General features: G+C 44.8%; 1 protein-coding gene across 6 annotated transcripts in view; it reads right to left on the bottom strand.

Annotated features, from left to right (window-relative positions):
* Positions 1 to 2,626: 2,626 nt before the first annotated feature.
* Lifr (LIF receptor subunit alpha) overlaps positions 2,627 to 21,458 on the bottom strand; it is a 115,162-nt gene continuing 96,330 nt past the window's right edge. For all 6 annotated transcript variants that reach the window (XM_050138933.1, XM_050138936.1, XM_050138931.1 and 3 more), the window contains exons 12-20: positions 21,305 to 21,375; positions 20,233 to 20,446; positions 17,523 to 17,702; positions 14,665 to 14,766; positions 13,942 to 14,109; positions 12,106 to 12,267; positions 10,980 to 11,073; positions 9,633 to 9,711; positions 2,627 to 9,252 (exon numbers count right to left, since the gene is read on the bottom strand). In XM_050138933.1, coding sequence (XP_049994890.1) covers positions 8,629 to 9,252; positions 9,633 to 9,711; positions 10,980 to 11,073; positions 12,106 to 12,267; positions 13,942 to 14,109; positions 14,665 to 14,766; positions 17,523 to 17,702; positions 20,233 to 20,446; positions 21,305 to 21,375 — 1,694 coding nt within the window. In that variant the 3' untranslated portion in view covers positions 2,627 to 8,628. The remainder of the gene's footprint in view (positions 9,253 to 9,632; positions 9,712 to 10,979; positions 11,074 to 12,105; positions 12,268 to 13,941; positions 14,110 to 14,664; positions 14,767 to 17,522; positions 17,703 to 20,232; positions 20,447 to 21,304; positions 21,376 to 21,458) is intronic.

Raw genomic sequence — 21,458 nt, 5'->3', positions numbered from 1 at the left:
ATATACTGTTGATAGCCAGGTGGTGGTGGCACATGCCTTTAATCCCAGCACTGGGGAAGCAGAGGCAGGTGGATCTCTATGAGTTCGAGGCCAGCCTGGTCTACAAAGTGAGTTCCAGGGCAAGCTTCAAAGCTAGAGAAACCCTGTCTCAAATAAATAAATAAATAAATAAAACTATGAATATGCTTTTCAAGACATATTAAATAAATGAACATAGTTTCCAAACAGAACATACAGCATGTTTAAAATGTCAAAAAGTTAAATGTTAACAAAGGGTCAATGATGCGCAAGGTTACACAAACATCTTTCATCTTTCTAATTTTTCTTTAGTATCGATTTATTCAGTCAAGATTTCCCTATAGGTACCACAGGGTACTTCTGGTCCAAGCACAGAAGTTTAATGAGGGTTCTTCCTCTTTCCATGGCTGGAGACTGCGCCAAAGGAATCACCCTGTATAAAATAACCAGGGACTGCACCTGTCCTTTCTCTCCCCCTCAAGGCACATTCAAAGACTTGCCAAGCCCCTAAATGTGGCCTGTACTGCACCAAACTGTGGCTGTTACACATGCCAGGCCTCCCCCACCCCGTCTGAATTCCAAACAAAGGTGCATGGAGCCAGGGGAAACTGCAGGGGCTGCAGCAAACCAAGGACCGAGGACCTAAGAACAGTGGCAGAAGCTCGCAGGACCCGAGAACGTGCAACCGACACTTGAGGGTGGAAGAAATGACCTGAGCAAAGTGGGGGCTCCAGCAGAGCTCCACTGAAACAGACGTCAGGGGGGCTCCTTCTAAGGCTATGCTGCCAACCTCCGCACTGCACTGGGGATGTCTAAATACGCAAGCATTTACGCCTTTACAGTGATGGCCAGGAAGGGGGTCATGTCGAAAGTGAGCATCTCTCCTGCAGGGAGTGCTTGGCTCCTAACAGCCTTAGTATTCTTGTAATCTGCATCGAGGTCCAGGTTTCAAAATGCCTGGGATGGGAGGGAGTCTGAGCATCCTCCAGTATGGTCCAGGTGACCAGTGGTGAGCTCAGGAACCTAGATAGGACTGCACAGCTTCACACAAACATGGCAGAGCCTTCAGCACAAACTTGAAAAGAGAAACCAGGCCCAGCCAATAGCGTTCTGTTGGTTCTGGGCGGGTAAGAACTCTCGGTTCGCTTCTGATGGGGTGTGCGAGCTGTCTGCAGTGCGAGTGGGCAAGCAGCAGTGAGGGCAAGCCAGCAAGCCGTCTACTCTCGATACTGCTTCCTCGGCCTCCACCAGCTCTCTGAGGGGGAGGAAGAGAGAGACAGAGTCCAGTTATGCCTTCCTCTCAGGCTGCCTGGCACACTGACATATGTCTGCAGTGGTGACAGGCTGGCTGGGGCCGAAAGGGGACAGATGATTGAAATCTTAGCTGGAACGTAAAACGATTTCTCCCTTTCAAGCATTTAGCCACCAGAAAGATGAATGCACTGGGCTCCACTCATTCCCACATTATTTCCATCTGACAGCTTATCGAAACCATCTTCCAGTGCTTTTCTTATTCCCACAACCTGAGACTGATCTTCTAGGAATAAAAATCATCTTCAATTTAATTTTGGATCAGTTCAAGTCATCTCTCATTATCTCAATTTCCCTGGGTTATAAAGACTAAATGTCCTGAAATCAGTTTTACTGCTGGCCATTCGTGGGGATGGGAACTGGGTCAAATGTATATGTCATTTAAAATGAATTCTATCGTTCTTTTGTAAAGGACCAAGGTTTGCTAGCCAACGTTGTACTGCGACGCTGGGTATCATGCGTTACCATTTATTCATCCATCTCTTGTGTTTCTTTTTTCCTAATAAGCACATCATTCTTCTCTTTAGCTTTTTCAGTTCCTCAAGGTAATGGCGGTAACAGATTTTGGCTGCAGAACTCACCTTCTGGGAACAAGTTCTGCATTGAGAATTCCCCAAAGTACGGACCATATGTGGGAGCTTTTCTAGCACTTAAATATTAACATGTGTTTCACAAGTAATTTACAGCGGACTTGCACTTTTACAGGCTAAAATCAGGCCCATTCATGGTGCCTGTTGCTCGGGGTAAGTCTGAACTAGCTATAGCAAACAAAGACCTCCATTTCTCGCAATATAAGCCTCTAATGGCACCCGCATACTTCAAAATGACTAGAGTTTTGCTATGTCGGTGGCTATATTTCAAGATTCAGTAAGCTGAAATTTTAATGCCTTCCCAGAAACTCCTGAAATATTTGGCTATCTTGGGAGATAAATTAAAATCCTTGCTTTAAGGATCAGCACTTTTCTCTCTCTCCTTCCTTCCTTTGCTAACGCTGGGCTCCCATTTTCTAAACATTAATTTTATTTATTAAAATGTAAGGTTCTCACTTATTAAATCGTTTTTTTTTCTCTAAAAATATAAGCCTAATTTAACAGAGCAAACAGAAAGTGCAATCATCAGCACAATGATGTCATCATCAAATACCAAAAACATGGCTAGAGTTTCGGTGACTATTTTAGCACCGCTGTGATTTTTGTAAGATCAAAACAAAACAAAAAACAAAGCGAAAACCACTTTTCCTAGATGTTTGAGCACGAGAGAAAAGACACCAAATCAGTAACGTCCCCATTCACCAGGGTAAGATGTAAGAAAATATATTTATTTCTTTCCATGACAATACTATGATAAAACTGTTAAATACATGCATGTTTTAAAAACAGACATAGGTAACATCTTTATAGAATTAACAGCCAAGCAATACTAGTAGGATATTTATAGTGTCTTAGTAATAGGTTATTTACATATTCTATGTTCTTGTGATAATCATGTTTCCCAAAAGACGTGGAAGCTAAATTCTGAAATTAGGATATAAAATGTTCAGATTTCTCATTCTAACAGCAATATCATATCCAAAATTTCACAAGGCTGGAAATACTTTGGTTAGCAATCTCTGTGAGTGTTGTTTTATTCCATACGCAAGTCAGAATTCTGCGAGTCACGGAGACACACATCAATCTGGTTTGCTTCCCGTATATGCATTTTTAAAAGATTCCGTAGAGGATGAAACATGACTTTAAGTATTGCACGTCATAACCGATCACTTATGTGAACACAAAAACGTCTGTAGTGGTGGCTCGACAGGAAACGGCAAGGGGAAACTGAGGAAACGGTAAAGTCTATCTTCTCCCAGCTACACAGACACACCTGACCAAACGAAAGTTAGTAAACAGCTACTATTTACAAAAACCTAAAACTATTCAACATAACACCATCTTGAAAAAAAAAAAAACATTCACTCTACAAACCTTATAAAAGACAAAAACTATCTGTTCACAGTATGTGTATTTTTGTAAACAGTAACGCACGGTAATGCAACTCTGAAAGGAAAAAATGGCAATTTCTTTAGTGTTACAGGGATAATGGCTTATGATCAACTAATGAAAGGTTTGGTTTAAAAAAATTGGAAAAAACCTCTTTCTAGGAACACTGAGGACTTGTAGATGGCTTACATTACCTTTGAAGATGCCTGTACATTGGAAACATCTCAGACTCTGGGTATCTGTTTCTATCCAGAACAATCTTTTTGGAACGACTCTGAACGGGATGTAGTTCAGCAGTTGCTCCGTCTCAGGGTACCCCACCATACCTCCCCCACCATAAGGAGCTGAACAGGGCTTTCTCTTCAATGCTTCACCGCGGTATTCCATACTTTCTTACATCACACATTGGCAGGAAAATTAAACAGAAGGAACAGCGGCTAATAGTCGGCCTACCAGGAGAGGACAGGTGACGGCCTGCGGAGCCGACAGGAAGACTCATCTGAAAGCTGTTATTCATTTTGTTCTGTGAGCACCTGCCAAAGTACGACGTTGTCCCTGACTTGAGGAAGACTGGATGATCACCTAAAAATATTTCGATATTTGAGGATATGCTCCTGGAATATCTGGAAGCAGGTCCAGAAGCTGAAACTGCCCATTTGAAAGGGAGTAATTAACAATAAAAGTGCACATAAGGAAACAGAATAACTTTAAGTAGTCGCCCAATTAGACACACCCAATATCTTAGGCACAAGTACAGCAAAAAGTCTGCAATAGTTTGAGTTCTTCTAAAGTTCTGATTGACTAGCACAAGGGTGATCTTGAAGACACATATGAATGTAATAAACATTCATTTCCTCATCAATTTTTCTCAGCATTTATTTTTCATTTCTAAGGGATTCAGTTCCAGCTACCAGAAAGTAATATAAATTATTATGGGTTTATATCTAGTTAATGTGCAATCCGTTACAGTTTATTTATAATAAAAGCATACCACAGTTAAAATTTAACTTCGGCAAATTCTATTTACACCTTGGACAAAAAAAAATTATCATTCATGATGCAAGGAGAACAGGCACTACTCTAGTTAAAATCAAGGGGATCCAGTCATAATCTAATATCATAATTAGAAACATGTGGCTAATTAGACCAAATAACAACCCCAGAAACTCTAACCAGATGAAAGAAAACTTGATATTGCTCAGCTGAATGCCATTCTCCATCCTTTATGCCTGCATTTAGAAATAATTCATCTGTATTATAATCAGCATGAACATGATTATGCAATTTACCAAGATAAAAGCAGCAATTGAAAAGGAGTAAAAAAAAAATGTAACGACTCTAGTTTAACTGAGAGGCCTTAGCGGTATAAATAGCACTGGGGCAGAATCATGATTCAGGTGAAATGAATTTGAAAGCAATTCTAGGGTTATATCTAAAAGATTAGTGTCCTGTAAGTTTGGCCACACTTCTCCCCACCCCCCGGCCTTTGGGTACAAGAGGGAGACAGGTATGGCAGCATGAAGCTGTCTCAGCAGAAATATCAGTTCAGAGGAAATGTCTGGAGATCTCTCACAAAGAGAACGAGTTCTTCTGTTAATCAATTAAGCTCACACACATGGCTCGCCGTAACATATGCTAGGTTGGTACAAACGCGTCTCCAGATGGGAAACTCGTTGGATAAAAGCAAACTCCACATGGTTCCAAGTATGCTGACGGTGTCTGAAGAAATACCTGCTGCTTTTCCTCCAACTGTGGGGCCGCTTCTACCGTATACTCAAAGCACTCAGCTATATGTGAGCTACATCTTAATCTTTAGCATCCAGACAGTTCTGCTGAGTTTGTAACACTCGGGAGGGACTCCATGCACACAGCCACTGGGCTGCCGCTGTGTGCCTGGCATTAGCAGCTAAGGACCCTTTCCCCATGCTTCTTCACTTGGGAAGCCAAGGATCACACTTCCAGAATCCTTTGAGAAAGCATTTCGCTAATTCTAACACAGTTTGAAACAGGAAACAGCAAAAGTTGCCTTAGCGCAAACAAAGAAGTTTCACCAGATTAAATGCCTAAGCAGTAAGAAACTTGGAGATAATACTTTCTGCATATTGACATATTAAGGGGTACTTTATAATTGAAAAAAAAAATACCACAACATTGATTTCGAATTCCCATTGAGAGGAGAAATTCTCTAAGCTTTTCACTAAATTACATTCATTTAATTAACACAGAAAGGACTGTGATATTTGATAAATTACTGGGGCAGGGGAAATTTCTAACAAGACTTCAGCTTGCAAGGTCTGAGAATGTGACTTTCTGCCATGGCTGAGTACGACAGTGCTCGGTGTTCTGAATGCAAGCCTTCAAGTTCCGTGAACCATGGGAGCAATGCTAATATGGAAAACGAGCCTGACACTTCCTCCCTCCAGCTTCCCAATGAATGGCTGCTTCTGTTGCCAGCAGCGGGAACAAAAGCACCTCTATCACACAGCATAGGCACACGCTCAACTTTCTAGATGCGCAGTACAACCATCTCAAATCCAGGACACTGCCAGTTCAACGACTGGGAGAATTCGGAAGCCACAGCAGTGCTAATTAACGTGGCACACAGCTCACAGCTCTCACGCCAAAAGCCGAGTTAAGTATTTAAGACTAAATTAAAGATTGAAAATGGCCACTCCCAAGTATTATGATACACCCCCCCCCCATCTCCACTGCTCACAGGGGAATCAGAGTGAAACAGGCTTACAGAAACATGCCCTGCACGTCCCTTTCTCCCCTGTCCTCTCCCTGCCAGGCTTCTTCTGTGAGCACAACTCAGCAGGAACTGCAGAGATAAGAACACTGCCTGGGGATGCTGCTGTCTTCAATCCAATGGGAAAAGACAAGGATATCGGCCTCAGCCTCAGTCCCCAGCTACGTTTTCCTAAAATGATCTGTGGGTACCCCCGCTTCTCAGTGGCCTAGCGGTCCTGGAGACTGGAATTCAGAGGCAGGGTAGGATGAGCAGCGTTCTAAATGTCCCTCACGTGAAAGGGGCCTGTTTTGATGTTCTCAGGTTGATGTAGTTCAGAGGGATGAGCTACTACCTTCCCTGACACTCACCCCCATCAGATGGAAGAGAAAACGGATGAGCTTCAGTGGGGAATGAGGCATCGGCTGAAGGCGAGCAGAGCAGAGCATTAACAAGATGTGGCACGGGAGGAGGCAGCGTGGCAGGGGAGGCGGCAGCCAGGGCTCAGAGCGGCTGGGTGGAGAGTCAAGAAAGGACCCAGAGAGGGAAGGCACAAGGGACAAATTAAACTGTTGGGAGCTGACGCTAGCTTGGAATAGTTTTCATTACTGAAAGTTTCTAAGAGTTATTATCTACCTTTTATTTATTATATAAATGCATAACTAATTGCTTTCACTCCACAAACCATCGTATCACGAAGCTCCAAAATGTAGCTGCAACCTGGGGTTAAAAACAGGGTCATGCACTCATTATCTGACTTTATCCCTTGTCATCCTGCATTTTTTTTTTCCACATGACTTTTTAAAAGAGAAAATATGAGACCAGGCATGGTGGCGCACGCCTTTAATCCCAGCACTCAGGAAGCAGAGGCAGGTGGATCTCTGTGAGTTTGGGGCCAGCCTGGTCTACACAGTGAGTTCTTGGACAGCTGGAGCTACATAATGAGGTCGTGTAGGAAGGAAGGAAGGAAGGAAGGAAGGAAGGAAGGAAGGAAGGAAGGAAGGAAGAAAGGAAGGAAGGAAGGAAGGTAGGAAGGTAGGAAGGAAGGAGGGAAGGAAGGAAGGAAGGAAGGAAGGAAGGAAGGAAGGAAGGAAGGAAGGAAGGAAGGAGTAAAAGTAAAAAGAGATTAAGAACTAAAAAACCAATACACTATCTGCACAGTTTGGGGGACTTCAGATGACACAGAACAAACGTCTACTCAGGTGTTTCAAACTCACATACTTACACACTTGACAATAAAGGGCAGAGCAAACACAAACACACAGCATACATACACTTAGGTTTTTACTCTGCTTTTCTGAGACCCTCATTCACTGTACACATTGCTGATGAGAAACCAGGATAGATGGAGGGTGCTGTGCTCGGACCCGGCTCTTCATGGCTCACAGAGCAACCACAGCCACTACCCAGCAATTCCGTAAGCGTTACGACTTCTATTAAAGTCACCATTTACTAGCTGCTCTGGGGAGAAATGATCTCCCTTTAGGTTTAAGCTTACGGATGTGAAGATTGGGTCTGAGAGTCTGGACCACTAATTGCCTGAAGGAGGAGGGGCTGGGGCTCGTGAGCAGGAGAAAGCTACCGAGAGACCCCAAAGATCATCATTCGCTACTGGTCAGGTGGATGGCAAACCTTCTCAGGGGAGCAGAGCCGTATCAGAGCTTGGGGTCAGCACGCACCAGTAGTTAGCTCTTAGTAGTCATCTTACATAGTAACTCATCACAACTATATACTCGTGAATAATGCTGACTTTGTTCTTACAAAACAGACACCATAACACAAAACAAAAATGCACAGAAAATCTGGAGCTAGTTCTAGAAATTTCCAACATGAGGACAACGGGCTGCCCAACGGAAGCCAGCATGCCAGCGACATGACAGGAAAAAGGTTTTCACACCCTGCTAAAGCAGGACAGTGTGATTCTGATTCTGGCTGGTCAGTGTCACACTTGTTTTTCCAAGTTTGTACCCCTGAGACAACTGTTTGGTAACCGTTATACAGTAGGCAGAGAAATCAGCACGCCCCGTCACCTGGAATACCAGACAGGCACAGACATCGGTACACTCTACCAAGCAGAACACACCAGATAGCGGCTGCTACATGAAAAACTAGACTCGCTTTTGTAAATGCTGAGGATAGAGGCATCGTAAAAGTTTTAAAATCTGTGTTTGGTTTTCCTCTAGACCGCAGTAAATGTCAGGCGAAGTAGCGTTATTTTGACTTGTCCATTTTTCTTCCTGGCCTGTAAATCCACTTGGAACTCCATAACATACAAAGACGAGAAAACCAGTAACAACAGACAGTTGTTGAGATTTGTTTTGCATATACGAACTAGGCAGAGTTAGTCGGGAAATCCTTCTGGAGGATTCTTTGGCTCAATCAAAAACAGCTTCAAATCTTGAGTTTCTGTGGCTGAGGTTTCCGAGTCACTGGACTTGGGCTTTTAGGGTACATTAAAAGCTCGCTTCTAGTGTCACTTGCCCGGAGGGAAGGTCTCTGGCTCTCCACCTTCGCTGAGTCCCTCCAGGAATGAATGCCCCAGCTACTGCTGGGACGTTGAGATGGCAGACTGCACGGGCAAAGGGTGCTGGGTTAGTCGTTTGGTTTGTTCTGGAAAAAGTTTGTGAAGGACCACCCGCCTCCGTTAGATTTAGGGGAGTCATCATCTTTAGGAGGAATCAAAAACTGCCTGGAATTGATGGAGCATGGACTTCCAAAAGAGACAATTTCACTGTTGCTGTCTGTAGACCTTGGGGAATCTGGAGAGACCAAATTCCAAGTATTCACATTGGCCTGAGGTCTGTAGCCCGCAGCCTTATCGGCTTCGTCTTCAGTGGCTGTGTCCTCCACAGCAGAGTTAATGGGGAGGCGCATCTGCGGCTTATAGCCGGCCGCCACCGCGGGGTCACTGTCCTGCTCTTCCTCTGGCTTGGCCTGAGGCTGGTACATGGACTGAACATCGATGTACACGACCTGGGAAGTCCCTCCCGCTTCGTCTGCTGTGGGGTTCGCTATTTCCTCCTCGATGATGGGTGGGCAGTAAGACACAACCACGTGGTTCTCGGGGTCCGGCTCAGAGCTCTCGGCAGGACGCTCGGCCACGGGGGAGATTATTTCTGTATCTTCTATTTTAGGAACGATGGATCGAGATTCCAGAACTTCAACGTTATTTGGAGTACAGGGGTTCATTTCCAATGTTTTGAGAGCACTGCTTCCCTGGAAATAAGTTCAGAACAGTGGTTAGGACAATATTGCATGCTTCAGCGGGGCTCCTCTGACAGAAAGACTTGTATTTTACTTTTCCCCCCTTCACATCTGTTTATAAACACTGGCCTCAGCAGTTCTGCAGTTCACATCCAGAGCAAAACTACTTTTTTTTCCTCCTCCACGTCAATATTTTCCTTACTATTCATAGTGGTTAAAAAAAAAGTGTGGTGTAAACACTGAAGATGACGAACTCTGGACATTCAGCAGATGCTGAAGCATGCTACCTTCCTCATACTTCTTTCTCGGGCTGACATCACAAGCTTCTCACAAAAGACAGAAAGAAGGAGCCCTCGGGTCCCCAAATGCAAACACATGGAACGAAGGGTTACCTCGCAGAGGCTCTTCTGGAACTGTAAGGCTTTACAGTTCTCTGGGTTGGGAATATCAGGGTAGAACGTCTCCTTAATCCTTCAAAGAAAGAACGAATCAGGTTTAGTAACTATCACGTGGCGACCGTGTAACAGAATGAAGAAGTCATTTGGCTTGGCTGGAGACTGTTTTCGTGACCACGCCAAAGGGCACCCGAGACACAGATGGAGGCTCTAGACCATGGGTCACTCGCTAGCGATCCGACACAGGGCTCCAGTGTGCACGCTGCGGACCATAAGACGGACCATGCTCGAGCTACAAGACCTTATTGGGTCAAGAAAGTAAAAGTAAATAATTTACAGCGATGGCTGCTATCGTGTCTCACGGGTCTCACTGCCAAGTTTTCACCCTAAACTGGATGAAGCCGGGCCGGTGACTCAAGGGACCTGTCTGCTAAGCTGGCCTCTCCTCAGCACAGGGCCTAAACTGGCAGGGAAGCGCTCAGGTAAGGTGGGGAAGCACAGTGAGCGCTTGCATTTTTAAAGTATTAATTCTATTTTCAGTTTTTGTTTTTATTCGTTTGCTTGCTTGTTTTTGGTGGTAGAGCCTCAGGGAGCCCAGGCTGGCCTTGAACTTGTGGTACTCCCCCTGCCTCAGCACCCCTAGCCCTGGGATTACAGGCATGAGTCACCTATACCAGATTAAAAAGATAACAGAAAGTATTAAAGGTGACGGGGCATGAGAGACTGGGACACTGCCTGCTGAACTAAAATAAATAAATAAATAAATAAATAAAAAAGCTAAAAACTTCAGATAAAAATTCGACATCAGGGAAAACAAGGTTTGCTCGACATCCTATATCTTTACACTTATAACTACAAAGAACGCCATCATTTGGAGTTCCTAAAGACCGGAGACTATGCGGACTAGTTCCTTGCTTGCCTGGTCCTTCTCTCACTGCACTGTTAAACTCTGAAGCCCAGGCTGGCTTTCTCATGGAAGGGGCATCCACACGTGATGCATAAGGGAACAAAAGAACAATTCTAACGGGTCATCAGGACCTGAGCCATCTTAATCATTAGGGTCCATCGAATCCTGCAGATAGCCACTGTCAATTTCTGTGTGAAAATATCTTTAAAGCCAATATGCCATTACTATAAATTATTAGTAAAGACAGCGCGCGGGGGGCGGGGGATATGCCTTTTTACTCTATGAGTTCTTAAATATTTTCAATCAAATGTCATATTCTTACTTGATACTGAAGCTGACGTTCTGACTAAAAAGAGCATATTTGACCAGTCTGCGCAACACGACCGGATAGTGAAGCTGGCAAACAAACAAATGGGTGAATACGGACGTTCCATTACCATTCTCGCTTCCGATAGCACAGGATGCTTGTCACCACGCCAACAGTGACAGCCACGGCCACTGGGATGAGGATGGCGATAATTAACCCCACAGCTGAAAGGAAGCAGTTATAAATATTGAAAATCACCTCTGGAAGTGCTGGGCACAGAATAAACTTCAATTAGGATTAAGTGTTATTTGAAGAGACAGAAAAAAAAAATCTAACCAATCCAGGGACACTGAGAAACAGCAGAATTGCTCAACCCTGTCATTGGTCACACAGGGCCAGATGTTTCTGGTGTGAGGAGGGGAGGGGAGGGCTGTCCTGGCCGCGGTGGGAGGCTTAGCCACATCCTGGTCTCTACCCAGGAGATGCCAGCAGCACTTCAGTTACCGTCAAAAATACCCCCAGGCATTGCCAAGATGTCTTCGAGGGGGCAAAACCACCTCCCTCTGAAACACAGCTTTAGTACACCACAGTGTTATGGCGCTGTACTTCAGACCTGGATGTGAACTCCATCCTGGCTGAGGGGAACACTCAAGTTGAACCAGAAGCTCTCTCATGACAGCAAGGGCTACTTGTTGAGTACCATTTAAGACATACAAAGTGTGGTGTTTTACTAACCTTTAATAAATGTTCCTTACATACTTCCCTAGACATATTAAAATCAAACTAGCTGGGGAAAATACTTAAAACTGGATTTAGAAAAAAAAATCCATTATGCATTTACAATTCTAGATTTTAGGTGCTTCCCTAGATTAATTAATTTCTTATATACTCATTGGGAAATAGTTTGTTCAAACTGACAAGAAAACAAAACAAAAAGTCCTCTCGTGACTTTTAACACTCTCCCCATTCTGACATAAAAATACGAAGCCTTAGAGCAATGGTTCTCAACCTGAGGGTCGTGACCCCTCTGACAAACTTCCATCTCCAAAACATATTTACATTATGATTCACAATAGTAGCAAAGTTATAGTTATGAGGTAGTAATGAAGATAATTTTATGGTTGGGGGTCACAGCACCAGGAAGGCTGAGAACCACTGCCTTAGGGTTTGGAACAAAGATGCCTGGGCAGCCCCCAGATGCTAGAGACAGTATCACTTCAGTGGAAAAGATGTTTCTAGGGCATTGTGGAACTTACAGTTTTCCTTGGTCACTACAAACATGCTCTTCTCTGGACCCAGGCCGCCATGCGTGTAGGCTCGCAGGACCAGGTGGTAACTGGTTTTCCCCTGAAGATCGGCAATCCTCAGCGTCTTCTGGGATATGTCAGTGATATTTTTCAGCTTGATGTCAGAATGACCTAAAGCGAAGAATAGTCTCACTCATTCTAAGGTCACTTTAAACACTCGGACACGCAACCAGGCACCCTTTGGGAAACAAGTCTGACTTCTGGCCACACCCAGACAAGGATCTGGGGCCACCTTCAGTTATATTCCTGCCAGCCACCCTATCTAAATTCTGACTCTGCAAGGGAACAGCATGGCTTGGCTCCCAGCGACGGTCAAGTTTCCAGGCGTCCTCTTTAGAACAATGCCTGGCATAGGGCGGGCAACCCGTGAAACTCACTTCAGTGAAAGCCCTGAAACTCAAAGGCACTCAACACGGGCCCTTAGGAAGCAGTGGCAGAGACTGGGTAGGGCAAAGGTGAAGGGCAGTAGACATGACCTCAGTCCTTACGAAAGGACGCACGTGGTGGGAATTCTCAACAACAGGATGCTACGAGGATGCTTTGGGGTCACTTCAAAGGGAAGGGTGAAGACTGGTTAACTGTTTTGTTCATGAAAGTCTCAACCAAAATAATGTAAGGCGAGAGCTGAAACAGCCAAGCAGTAATAAACACAGTGACTGACAAAATGAACCAGGTCCTTCTGGCCCCTCGCCTCCACCGCCACCTAGAAAGCAGGGAGCCTTTCTGTAAGTTTACCTGGATTTCACAACAGCAAGCTTAGGTAACCAGCTCTTAGCCTATGTTTGTTCAGAAAGGATGGAGGAGGTTTAGCTCCTTTAGACTCACTATCCTTGCCTGTCCCCTACCACATTCACAGAGAAGCATCACCACATTGGGTGAGGGAATTCAATGCTCACATTGCTACAATCACAGAAGATTGGTCATTGGTTTTTTTTTTTTTTTTTTTTTTAAAAAGCTACTTGGTATATTTGCATTTTTCTTTCCTATTGTAATTGCTTTCTGCCTTTCTTTTGCTTAATTGTTTTAAAATTTCTATGTGCTAATTTCTCAGTTCTTCCCATGCGCTTCAGCGAATGCTCAGTACATTTTCCATGTATGGAAGTAACCATCCCTCAGGCTCCCACTTCCTCCCGATGGGGGCTGCTCCTCTAGCCCCTGTGGCATATGCTGCCCTCTCCACTGACCCTACCCCACTCCCCAGCTCCTTTCTGCGAGTTCCTCCTTCTTGTCCAGTCAGTGAGGCAGTTTCCTTCTAGCAGATTCCAGAGAAGGGCGGTACAGGGGAAGGAAACACTTGCAGCCTTGCTTGCCTAGAGAACCTTCCTCCTACCCTGCTACTGTCTGACAGAGAGGCTGGCTGCAGAATTTTAGGCAGAGAATAGCAGTTGCTCAGCGTTTTGAAGATGCTTCTGCAGTATCTTCCAGTACCCGCTGACAGGCAAGTCTGCCACCACTTTGATTCCTGATTATAACTGGGGCTTGGAACCCATTCTTTGTATTCATGGTTTTTCTTTTCTGCCTCTTTTGCTATTAAATACAAAACCACATTTTAAAACATGAATAATATCCTATGGTATAGAATATGCCACACTAGCAAGAAGTGGACGCCCTTCTGTGGGACTCACAAGGGAAGGATTCACAGTAAGTGATTCTGACTTTTGAAGAATTTACATGCTATTTATTGTACCCCTTTCTGGACAGCCTTGGGAACGGTTATGTAGCTATGCATCAGCCTTTTCTCTTTATGTGTATTTTAGCACCGTAACCAATGCTGCATTAACTCACCCGGCTCGAAACTCCTCGTCTTAGGTGTATCTCGCTCTCCTTTCTGGAAGTAAAATAAATACCCTCTTAAAAAGCCGCGGAGCTCTTCCACAGGGATGTCTTCCCATTTTACCAAGATCGAATCTGCAGACGTATCTTCCACGGTAAAATTCGGTGCCACAATTGGAGCTGTCAAAACAAGAAACCACTTGCTGAAGGGTGGGGCACCAGCAGCTTTTGAGGGGGCTGACTTCAGAGGCGGCCAACCGTGGCACTAAACTGTATTCTCTGCTCTGTCATGCACCCCGCAGGCAATGGGCCAACACTTCCACACTGATGGCCAGCGGAGCTCAGGAAGGAATCATAGCCTTGACACACATCCAGGGATAACCTGTGCCACATCTTTAAGTGACCACTCGAACAGACTTCATGCTAAGCCCCCCCTTTTTATTTAGTCCTGGATACATTCCCAAGTTTAAGCGTTTATAAACACAAAGCAAGTATTTTTGACAGCCTTGATTTAGCTTTCTCAATGCCAAGACTGAAACTGTGAAATAAACAAGTATATTTTTATTGGAGAATAAGTGATTAAAAAATTTAAATTTGTGACAGACATTATTTTATCTTCCTTGATCTAAACAACTAAATCAATATATTTTGGAGACTAACTCTTGCTATTTGCCTATTCATAATTTCTCATGTTATCCAAACTTTTAAAAAAATTAACTCATTGATTTAACTTACCTAATTCTTCTATGTATCCAATTATAGAACGCAACAATTGATATCCCTGAGGAGTGCACCCATAGAGGTAAAAATTATATCTCACTCCTGGCTGAAATTGATCTGTAGGATGAACAAAATCAGTGAACACTCATAAGTATATGTAGGTAAGCAAGAATATTTATTCTAGAAGCATTAAAATGGACAACATGATAAAATTTCCCAATCTAATTGCAAACAGGTTTACTGTGAAAACACATTGGTACTTTTTAAATAAAACTGGCAAACATTTAGGACCATTAAGCAAAAACTTTGACACCTTCACTTCTATAGTAATGAAAATCTTCGAGATCATGGGATGACATTTCTTGGAAGAGAAAAAACTATGACTGAGGTTGACATCTTGTTCTCGCCTCCCAGATGCCACCCAGTCTGTTCACTACGCGACTTTGTGGTCACAGTGTGCTAATGAATGAGTCTGCTTTCCTCTGTGCAAGACGTGACATCTCTCCCCTAGTCCCAGAGCGCTGAAAACTCCACTCCAGCTCAGAGCCTCAGGGACAAAGGAACCAGGCAGGCCTTGGGAGTTTGTTTCTCCTCCTAACACTCACTGAGCCGGACTCGCAAGGAAGTATCTTTGGCTTTTTATTGTTATTAATTTTTAGGTTAGCACACAAAGTAAGCCATCACGGCATCGTCACACGTTCATACTTACACCTGGGTCTCTTGCCCCACCTTCCCTTGTGTGCACCCCACCCCACCCCTGCTAGTTGAGTCTCTTTCTTCAACCCATGAAGCACCTTTTAATGTCTCGTCAGTTACACAACCCAACAGAGCATGCGAGACGTGAGAAACGCACACATGCACAGAGCCGCATGCCCGACATGGAGAAGCTGGCAAGCATGGGGAAGAAACATGGGCAGGCGCAACCACGACTCTCGTGGGAGACGTATGGGCTCTTAAGTGAAGTACCAATCAAGCCCACGAAGATCAGAACAAGCCCTCTAAGCGACCTTTGAAGAGGATGGTGAAAAACCGTAAAGCGGCTCATCTCGAAAGAGGATAATGCTTTAATAACGTTCTAACAGTGCAGGAGCTATCAGCTCCTGTGTGGTTAACGCAATGGCTCCTTAAACCTCATGCCCAAAGAACACCTGAATTCCACAGGTCACAGTGAGACGGTCAACCTCAAAATAACATGCTCTAAAGGAAAACTGGTTTTCGTCTCTTTTTAACTTTTCTCCCATCACGATTTTTTCTCAAGTGTTTGCCCTGGTGCTTCTGTACTAAGCAAATACTGATGGAAAGTCAACTCGGCCAATTGCATTCCATTGGGGGCCCTTCTTCATTGCAGCAAAGGTATACTTCAGGCTATGATTTTATACTGCCTGTAAATCCATGCCTTGTTTTATGTTAAAATTATATACTATCGATATGGAATAGAGTATGTCACTTAAAAGGGATTGGAGGGTGGCACAGATATCATGAGAGAGAGTGGAGAGCTGAAGGAGAGGAAGCTGCGTTAAGAGAAGAACCAGGGAAGGGCCTGACTCAGAAGCTCAGTAGGGAATAAAAGCCAAGAGCCCCAGGCTTTTAAAGTGTTGAGTAGTCCTGCATTTGAATTCGGGTACCACTGCACCTTCACCGTGGCCCAGAGCACTTGTCCGAGTACTCTGTGCCTTTGTCTCCTTGGCCACTGCAGAGACCCTGCTCACACACAGCGGCAGTTATGACAGTGGCTTCTCCCCATCCCAAGGGACCTCAACCACACCTTGCTCTCCCAGAAACACTGACCACGATGCCCCGTCCCAGGGCATCCCACTTATTCTGAAATCCCAGGAGGGAGAGGAGAGAGCAGAGGCTCAGTGTGAGGCTCAGTCAAGTCGTCCCCACGTGAGAGGAATCGGGAGCAGGTGCAGGGACGAGGAGGATGGAAGAACGGAGGGCGGCCAGAGGAGAAAGGAAGCACCTCGAAAGACAACCATGACTTCAGTCAACTGCAGAAGCGCCCAAGCAGAAGGGAAAATATCTGAACTCACATGTGGTTAATCAGTGAGGGAATCCCCACCCTTTGACAGAGTTTCCAAACAGTAAACAAGAAGAACCTGTCTTAGGGAAAGAAGCAACTGGGGGCCCCTCACTCTCCGGCTTGCTTCCCCAACACATGAGGAAGGACCAGGAGCTGATGTCTCAAGAAGGATCATGACTTACAGACCCAATCCTGGCCCAAGAGAACCCCACAGGCGTAGGCACACACTGGTTCAGCAGAAGGCACGACAGTACCAAGGAGGGAGGCCTCTGCTTCCAAAGGAGAGTGGGGTTAGCCTGTGGGGTCCAAGCCTCCGAGGGTGCCACACTTCTCAGGCTGTACCTATCATATTAGGGAAGGGTTGATTGTGGCAGCAAGGCCGCAGTGACCTGGATCCTAGACAATATAAGGCAAAAGAGAACTGACTATGTCGTCTCCTTTCTTTGGTAGTGTTTTCTTGTGCTGCTTCATACTTGACCTAACTGTTCTTCCTACTAACGTCTATTTTATCAACACACGGCCATTTATTCCCTTGTCTGCTATTTAGCTATAATTTTCAGATTACAAACAATGCTATCAAGAGCACTTTCGGAGCCAGGTGTGGTGAATCTCCGAATTTGAGGCCCTACCTCAAAACATAAAAACCATTACCCAAATGCAGATATATACTCCTCTTTGATGACCTCTCTGAGTGAATCCCTGGACAAGGAAAACCCACCTCCACAGGTTAGTCTTTCCCAGAGACACGCCACAAGCCACACTGAATTCGGATAAATGAGGCCATGCCAGCTGTGTGGCTTTTCAACCTCCCCTCCCCCAAAGGCCTGGGAGAGGCACGAATTCTTCTTACCAGATTCTATTACAGCCTTGGTGCTGTTTGAAGGAACCTTTATCCAGTCCATGAGGCAGGGCTCAGAACGAGACGAGTTGCACCATTTAATGACGTAGTCACAGGTCATGTTGGGGTCAGGATGCCAGGTGAGGAAGATCCTCTTTCCCATTCCAACAGCTTGTTCTACTATGATGTCATCTTCAGCAAGGTAAGAAAGACATTTTATCGGCAGTCAGAGAAATACCAGAGGGCAAGTCTTAAGAAAATGGACAGTAGTTATAAAAATTATTTCACTGTAGATAATTCTAAAATAGTAGCTGAACTAGATATTACTATTTAGCAAAGAAGAATTGTAGTATTAACCTTATTGGAATAACTATAGCATTTACCTTTATCCAGAAAATTAATGACACAGAAGTTGAGGAGAGAAACTGAAAAGCTTCTATAATCAGGTAGACATATACTGGGGGCTAGGCTGGCACCGGGAGGAGGACCACAGCATGACCATGTGGGGTGAGAGAAGGAGGCAGGAGGCTGGGGAAGGGCCAGGGGACAATTAACCCTTGCTCTCACCGTCCACAGTGAGCAGAGCTCTATGGGAAAAGGAGCCGCACAGAGGAGGCAGACGGCGCACCCGGAAATGAAGAGCTGGCCATCTGCTTTCCAGGACTCATGCACCCCAACCCAAACGTGGGGCTGAGGGAACCATCTAGGGGCGGTGCAGAGGGTGGAGAGCGGCTGAAGCATCAGAGTTTGAGGTGGGATGACTAGTGTGGGCAGAGGCATTCCCAGAGACCATGTGATGCTGGGGTGTGGGGGGGTGTGTGTGTGCACACACTGGGGAGCAAGGGTAGATCTGTGGCTGTGGGAGAATTACTTTACTTTCTGCTAGACCTGGGCCTAAGGGATAAGTGAGGAGGGGGTGAGGTGTGAGGGACCAGAGTAGAGGACAGCACAGTTAGGGTCAAGATAGGGGAATGGATTCTCCCAGGGACACAAAAAGAGAATGACCTCTCCAACTCATTTATATGTAAGGGTTTGGTTAAAGAACAAAACAAACAAACAACAACAACAACAACAAAAAAACATATATAGAAAAGATTTCCAAATAAATTTGCACTCATAAAGCAGTTACTCCCAAACAGAGAGAGGGTCTGGACGTCAGACTGCTTTCGGGCTCAATGTGCCTACATTGAGCTTTCGGGCTGTGTAGCCTCTGACTCTGGGAGTGAGAACTGCGGGCTGCTGATATCAGAGCTGTGACACAGTTAGATCTGAAACCACCTTCTCAAGGACACACAGAATAGGTAGGGTCAGAAAGCCCCAGTTAGAGATAACACAGTAATTAAAGAGATACAACTGCCGTCTTTAAAATGCCCAAGTCCAAGTGAGGGATCACTGGTCGCCTTGCTCTGAGCCCTGCTCCTGCCCGTGCCGCGCCATCTGCCCCACCCTCCGCTGCCTAGGTTTAGGGCTGTGCTGTGGCCTGGGTGTGGCCAAGTCTTTGAAACAACCCTACTATACATTCCTGCTTCATAATTCTCGTGATCACTGCCTAGGACAAGTCAATGAACTAGGCCAGTGCCAAGAAACCACCACAAGCCAGCGCTGAGAGACACGCGGGGGAAACCCAACCAGACTGTTTTTCTTTCTGTTAAGAGTGGGCTCATAAAAAGCTGTTCCCATACTGGGGAAGGACAGCAAATGAACTCAGGAAGTAACTGGAAGAAGAGGTGGAAGTGGCCATTTAAAACTCATGACTCAGAAAGCCGTCTAGCTTTGGGGGAAGAGGAAAGGCTAGCAGGTGGTGGGGGTGGGGAATTAGTGAAGGGCACCAGAGGTAAAGATGGTTCAAGTAAATTATGTATGGATGTGTGGAAATAGCAAGTTCGAGCACACTGCTTTGTGCTCTTAGTATATATAAAAAGGGCATGTGAAAACCGAGAGGGATCGTGGCGAGTCGCTGGCAATCTGTGGCAATTTAGAGGCAAACACTGACATTTTAAAATTACATCAGGTGGATTTTTTGGTTTTCAAAACCCTTATTAATGAAGCTTTCTTATCAATATGTAGAATTTCTATGTTGGGTCTGGAGCTGGACAATCAGGAGTTCAAGGTCACCTTTTGCTTCAAAGCAAGTTCCCTTAGCTATAAAGAAAATTATAAACAATGACCACAAAAAAACACACTCAAGGGGAAAAAAAATTATCAATGGCCACAAAGCTGCCAATTAAAACAAGTGTCTTTTTCTGCACAATGGGCTGCAAAAACAGACGGATAACAGAAACCCTTAGACTGGGAAAGAGATTTTTTTAAAAGGTCTTTGACCAAACAGTCAAATTTCCTCCCAAGATTGCTGCCCATGACCAGAACTCTTCATACTCTGTGACAAGTTAACTAGATACAGTAATTATTATCTTTCACACGTTTACAGGCTTCCAGTCAATACTGAGCATACCCAGGAGGCTGAGGCAGGAGACTCAAGTCTGGCCTGGTTACCTAGTGTGTTCGAAGCTAGCCTGAACCACATAGCAAAATCTTGTCTCAAAACAAAACAAGAAAATACTACCAACGGCATCCCTCAGTGAGCAGCAGCGGACATTCCTGTACTTGGTCCTCCGTGTGCATAGACATGCAGTCGTATGGGAGGAGCAGGCTCATGAGGGGAGCTGGCAGCACCCACGGCTTCTACTTCCATCCGCTCCTGTACGTTCTCCCGAGCACTCACCGTTCGGGATTTCCATACTGGCTATTTTAGAAGGTGGCGATGGGCCAGCAGAATTCTTTGCCACCACACTGATGATGTAGTTGTTTTTATCCAGCTGCATCTCTGCTCTGTGTTGAGGATCGAGGATCTCAGAAAGGGACTGGGTCTCCTCATTTGATGAGCACGATACATTATAGGAAAGAATCTTTCCATTAGCTTCACTAATGGGCAAGGGCTACAACAAACGGAAGGACAAATTCTCTCATTAGAGCTTGCAAAAGGGTACAAGGCTTGGGCAAGGTCATCAGGCCTAAACTGGGCTAAGTTCCCAATAAAAAGTGAAAATAGACTATGAAGCTATTAGGAGTGCGAAACTCAAATTTTAAAATCCACTGAGGCCATGTTGTTGTTTTTTTTTTTTTTTTAAGGCATGAAAAGGTAAAAAAGAACCACACTTCTTAAGTACCAAAAATCCACAGAAATGTAAACATTAATATAAAACTGTTCCATTTTTATAATTTCCAGAAGCAAAAATGTAAGACGTGGCCCGAAGGACTGAGGCACTGATGGAAACACAGCAGCCTGGCATGGTGTTCTAGCACATGTATTCTTTCCTCCTTTTATACACTACATGACCGCTACAAAATCACTAGAAAAAATACAAAAATCGAAGGAAAGGCTTAGCAGCTAAGGGTGACTGCCGCCCTGCCTGAAGATCTAAGCTTAATCCCTAGGACCCACACAGTAGGAGAAAGAATCCCCCACAAGTTTTCCTATGAGCTCTCCACATGTGTGGTGTTATGGGCCTCACAACTATGGGCTCGAGACTGAGGCAAGAGACCCTCTCAACGCCTGGGGAATCAGGAGAGATGGGAAACACAGGCTTGGAAGACGGCAAACTTAACTAGTCTGGGAAGCCTGGGCTCCTTGTATAGATTCCCGTGACTTTGTATTTCATGGACCATTTACCAGTACAGCTGAATACGACGTAAGCAAGTACAATTGAAAGTATGCACAAAAACCGAGTTACCATTTGTACATTAAGCATTTAAATAAAAAAAATTAAGCATCCAAGGAAACCATAAATATTTACCTTCCAATAAATAATTAAGTTTTTTCCGTCGGAGCTCCACTCTCTCCAAGTATCTGGTCCCCTTAAAGGAGCTAAGAAAGAGATTTTCGCATCAGAATTTGAGGACACAGACTGCAAGGCAGTGGACAGTATCAGCGACTAAAACGGGGTGCTT

This window comes from Alexandromys fortis, unplaced genomic scaffold (genome assembly GCF_014885135.2).
Source record: "Alexandromys fortis isolate MF-2015 unplaced genomic scaffold, M_Fortis_MF-2015_v1.1 scaffold_37, whole genome shotgun sequence".
Lineage (NCBI taxonomy): Eukaryota > Metazoa > Chordata > Mammalia > Rodentia > Cricetidae > Alexandromys > Alexandromys fortis.
Note: the sequence above shows the minus strand (reverse complement) of the source record. Positions and strands in the feature narration are given on the sequence as shown.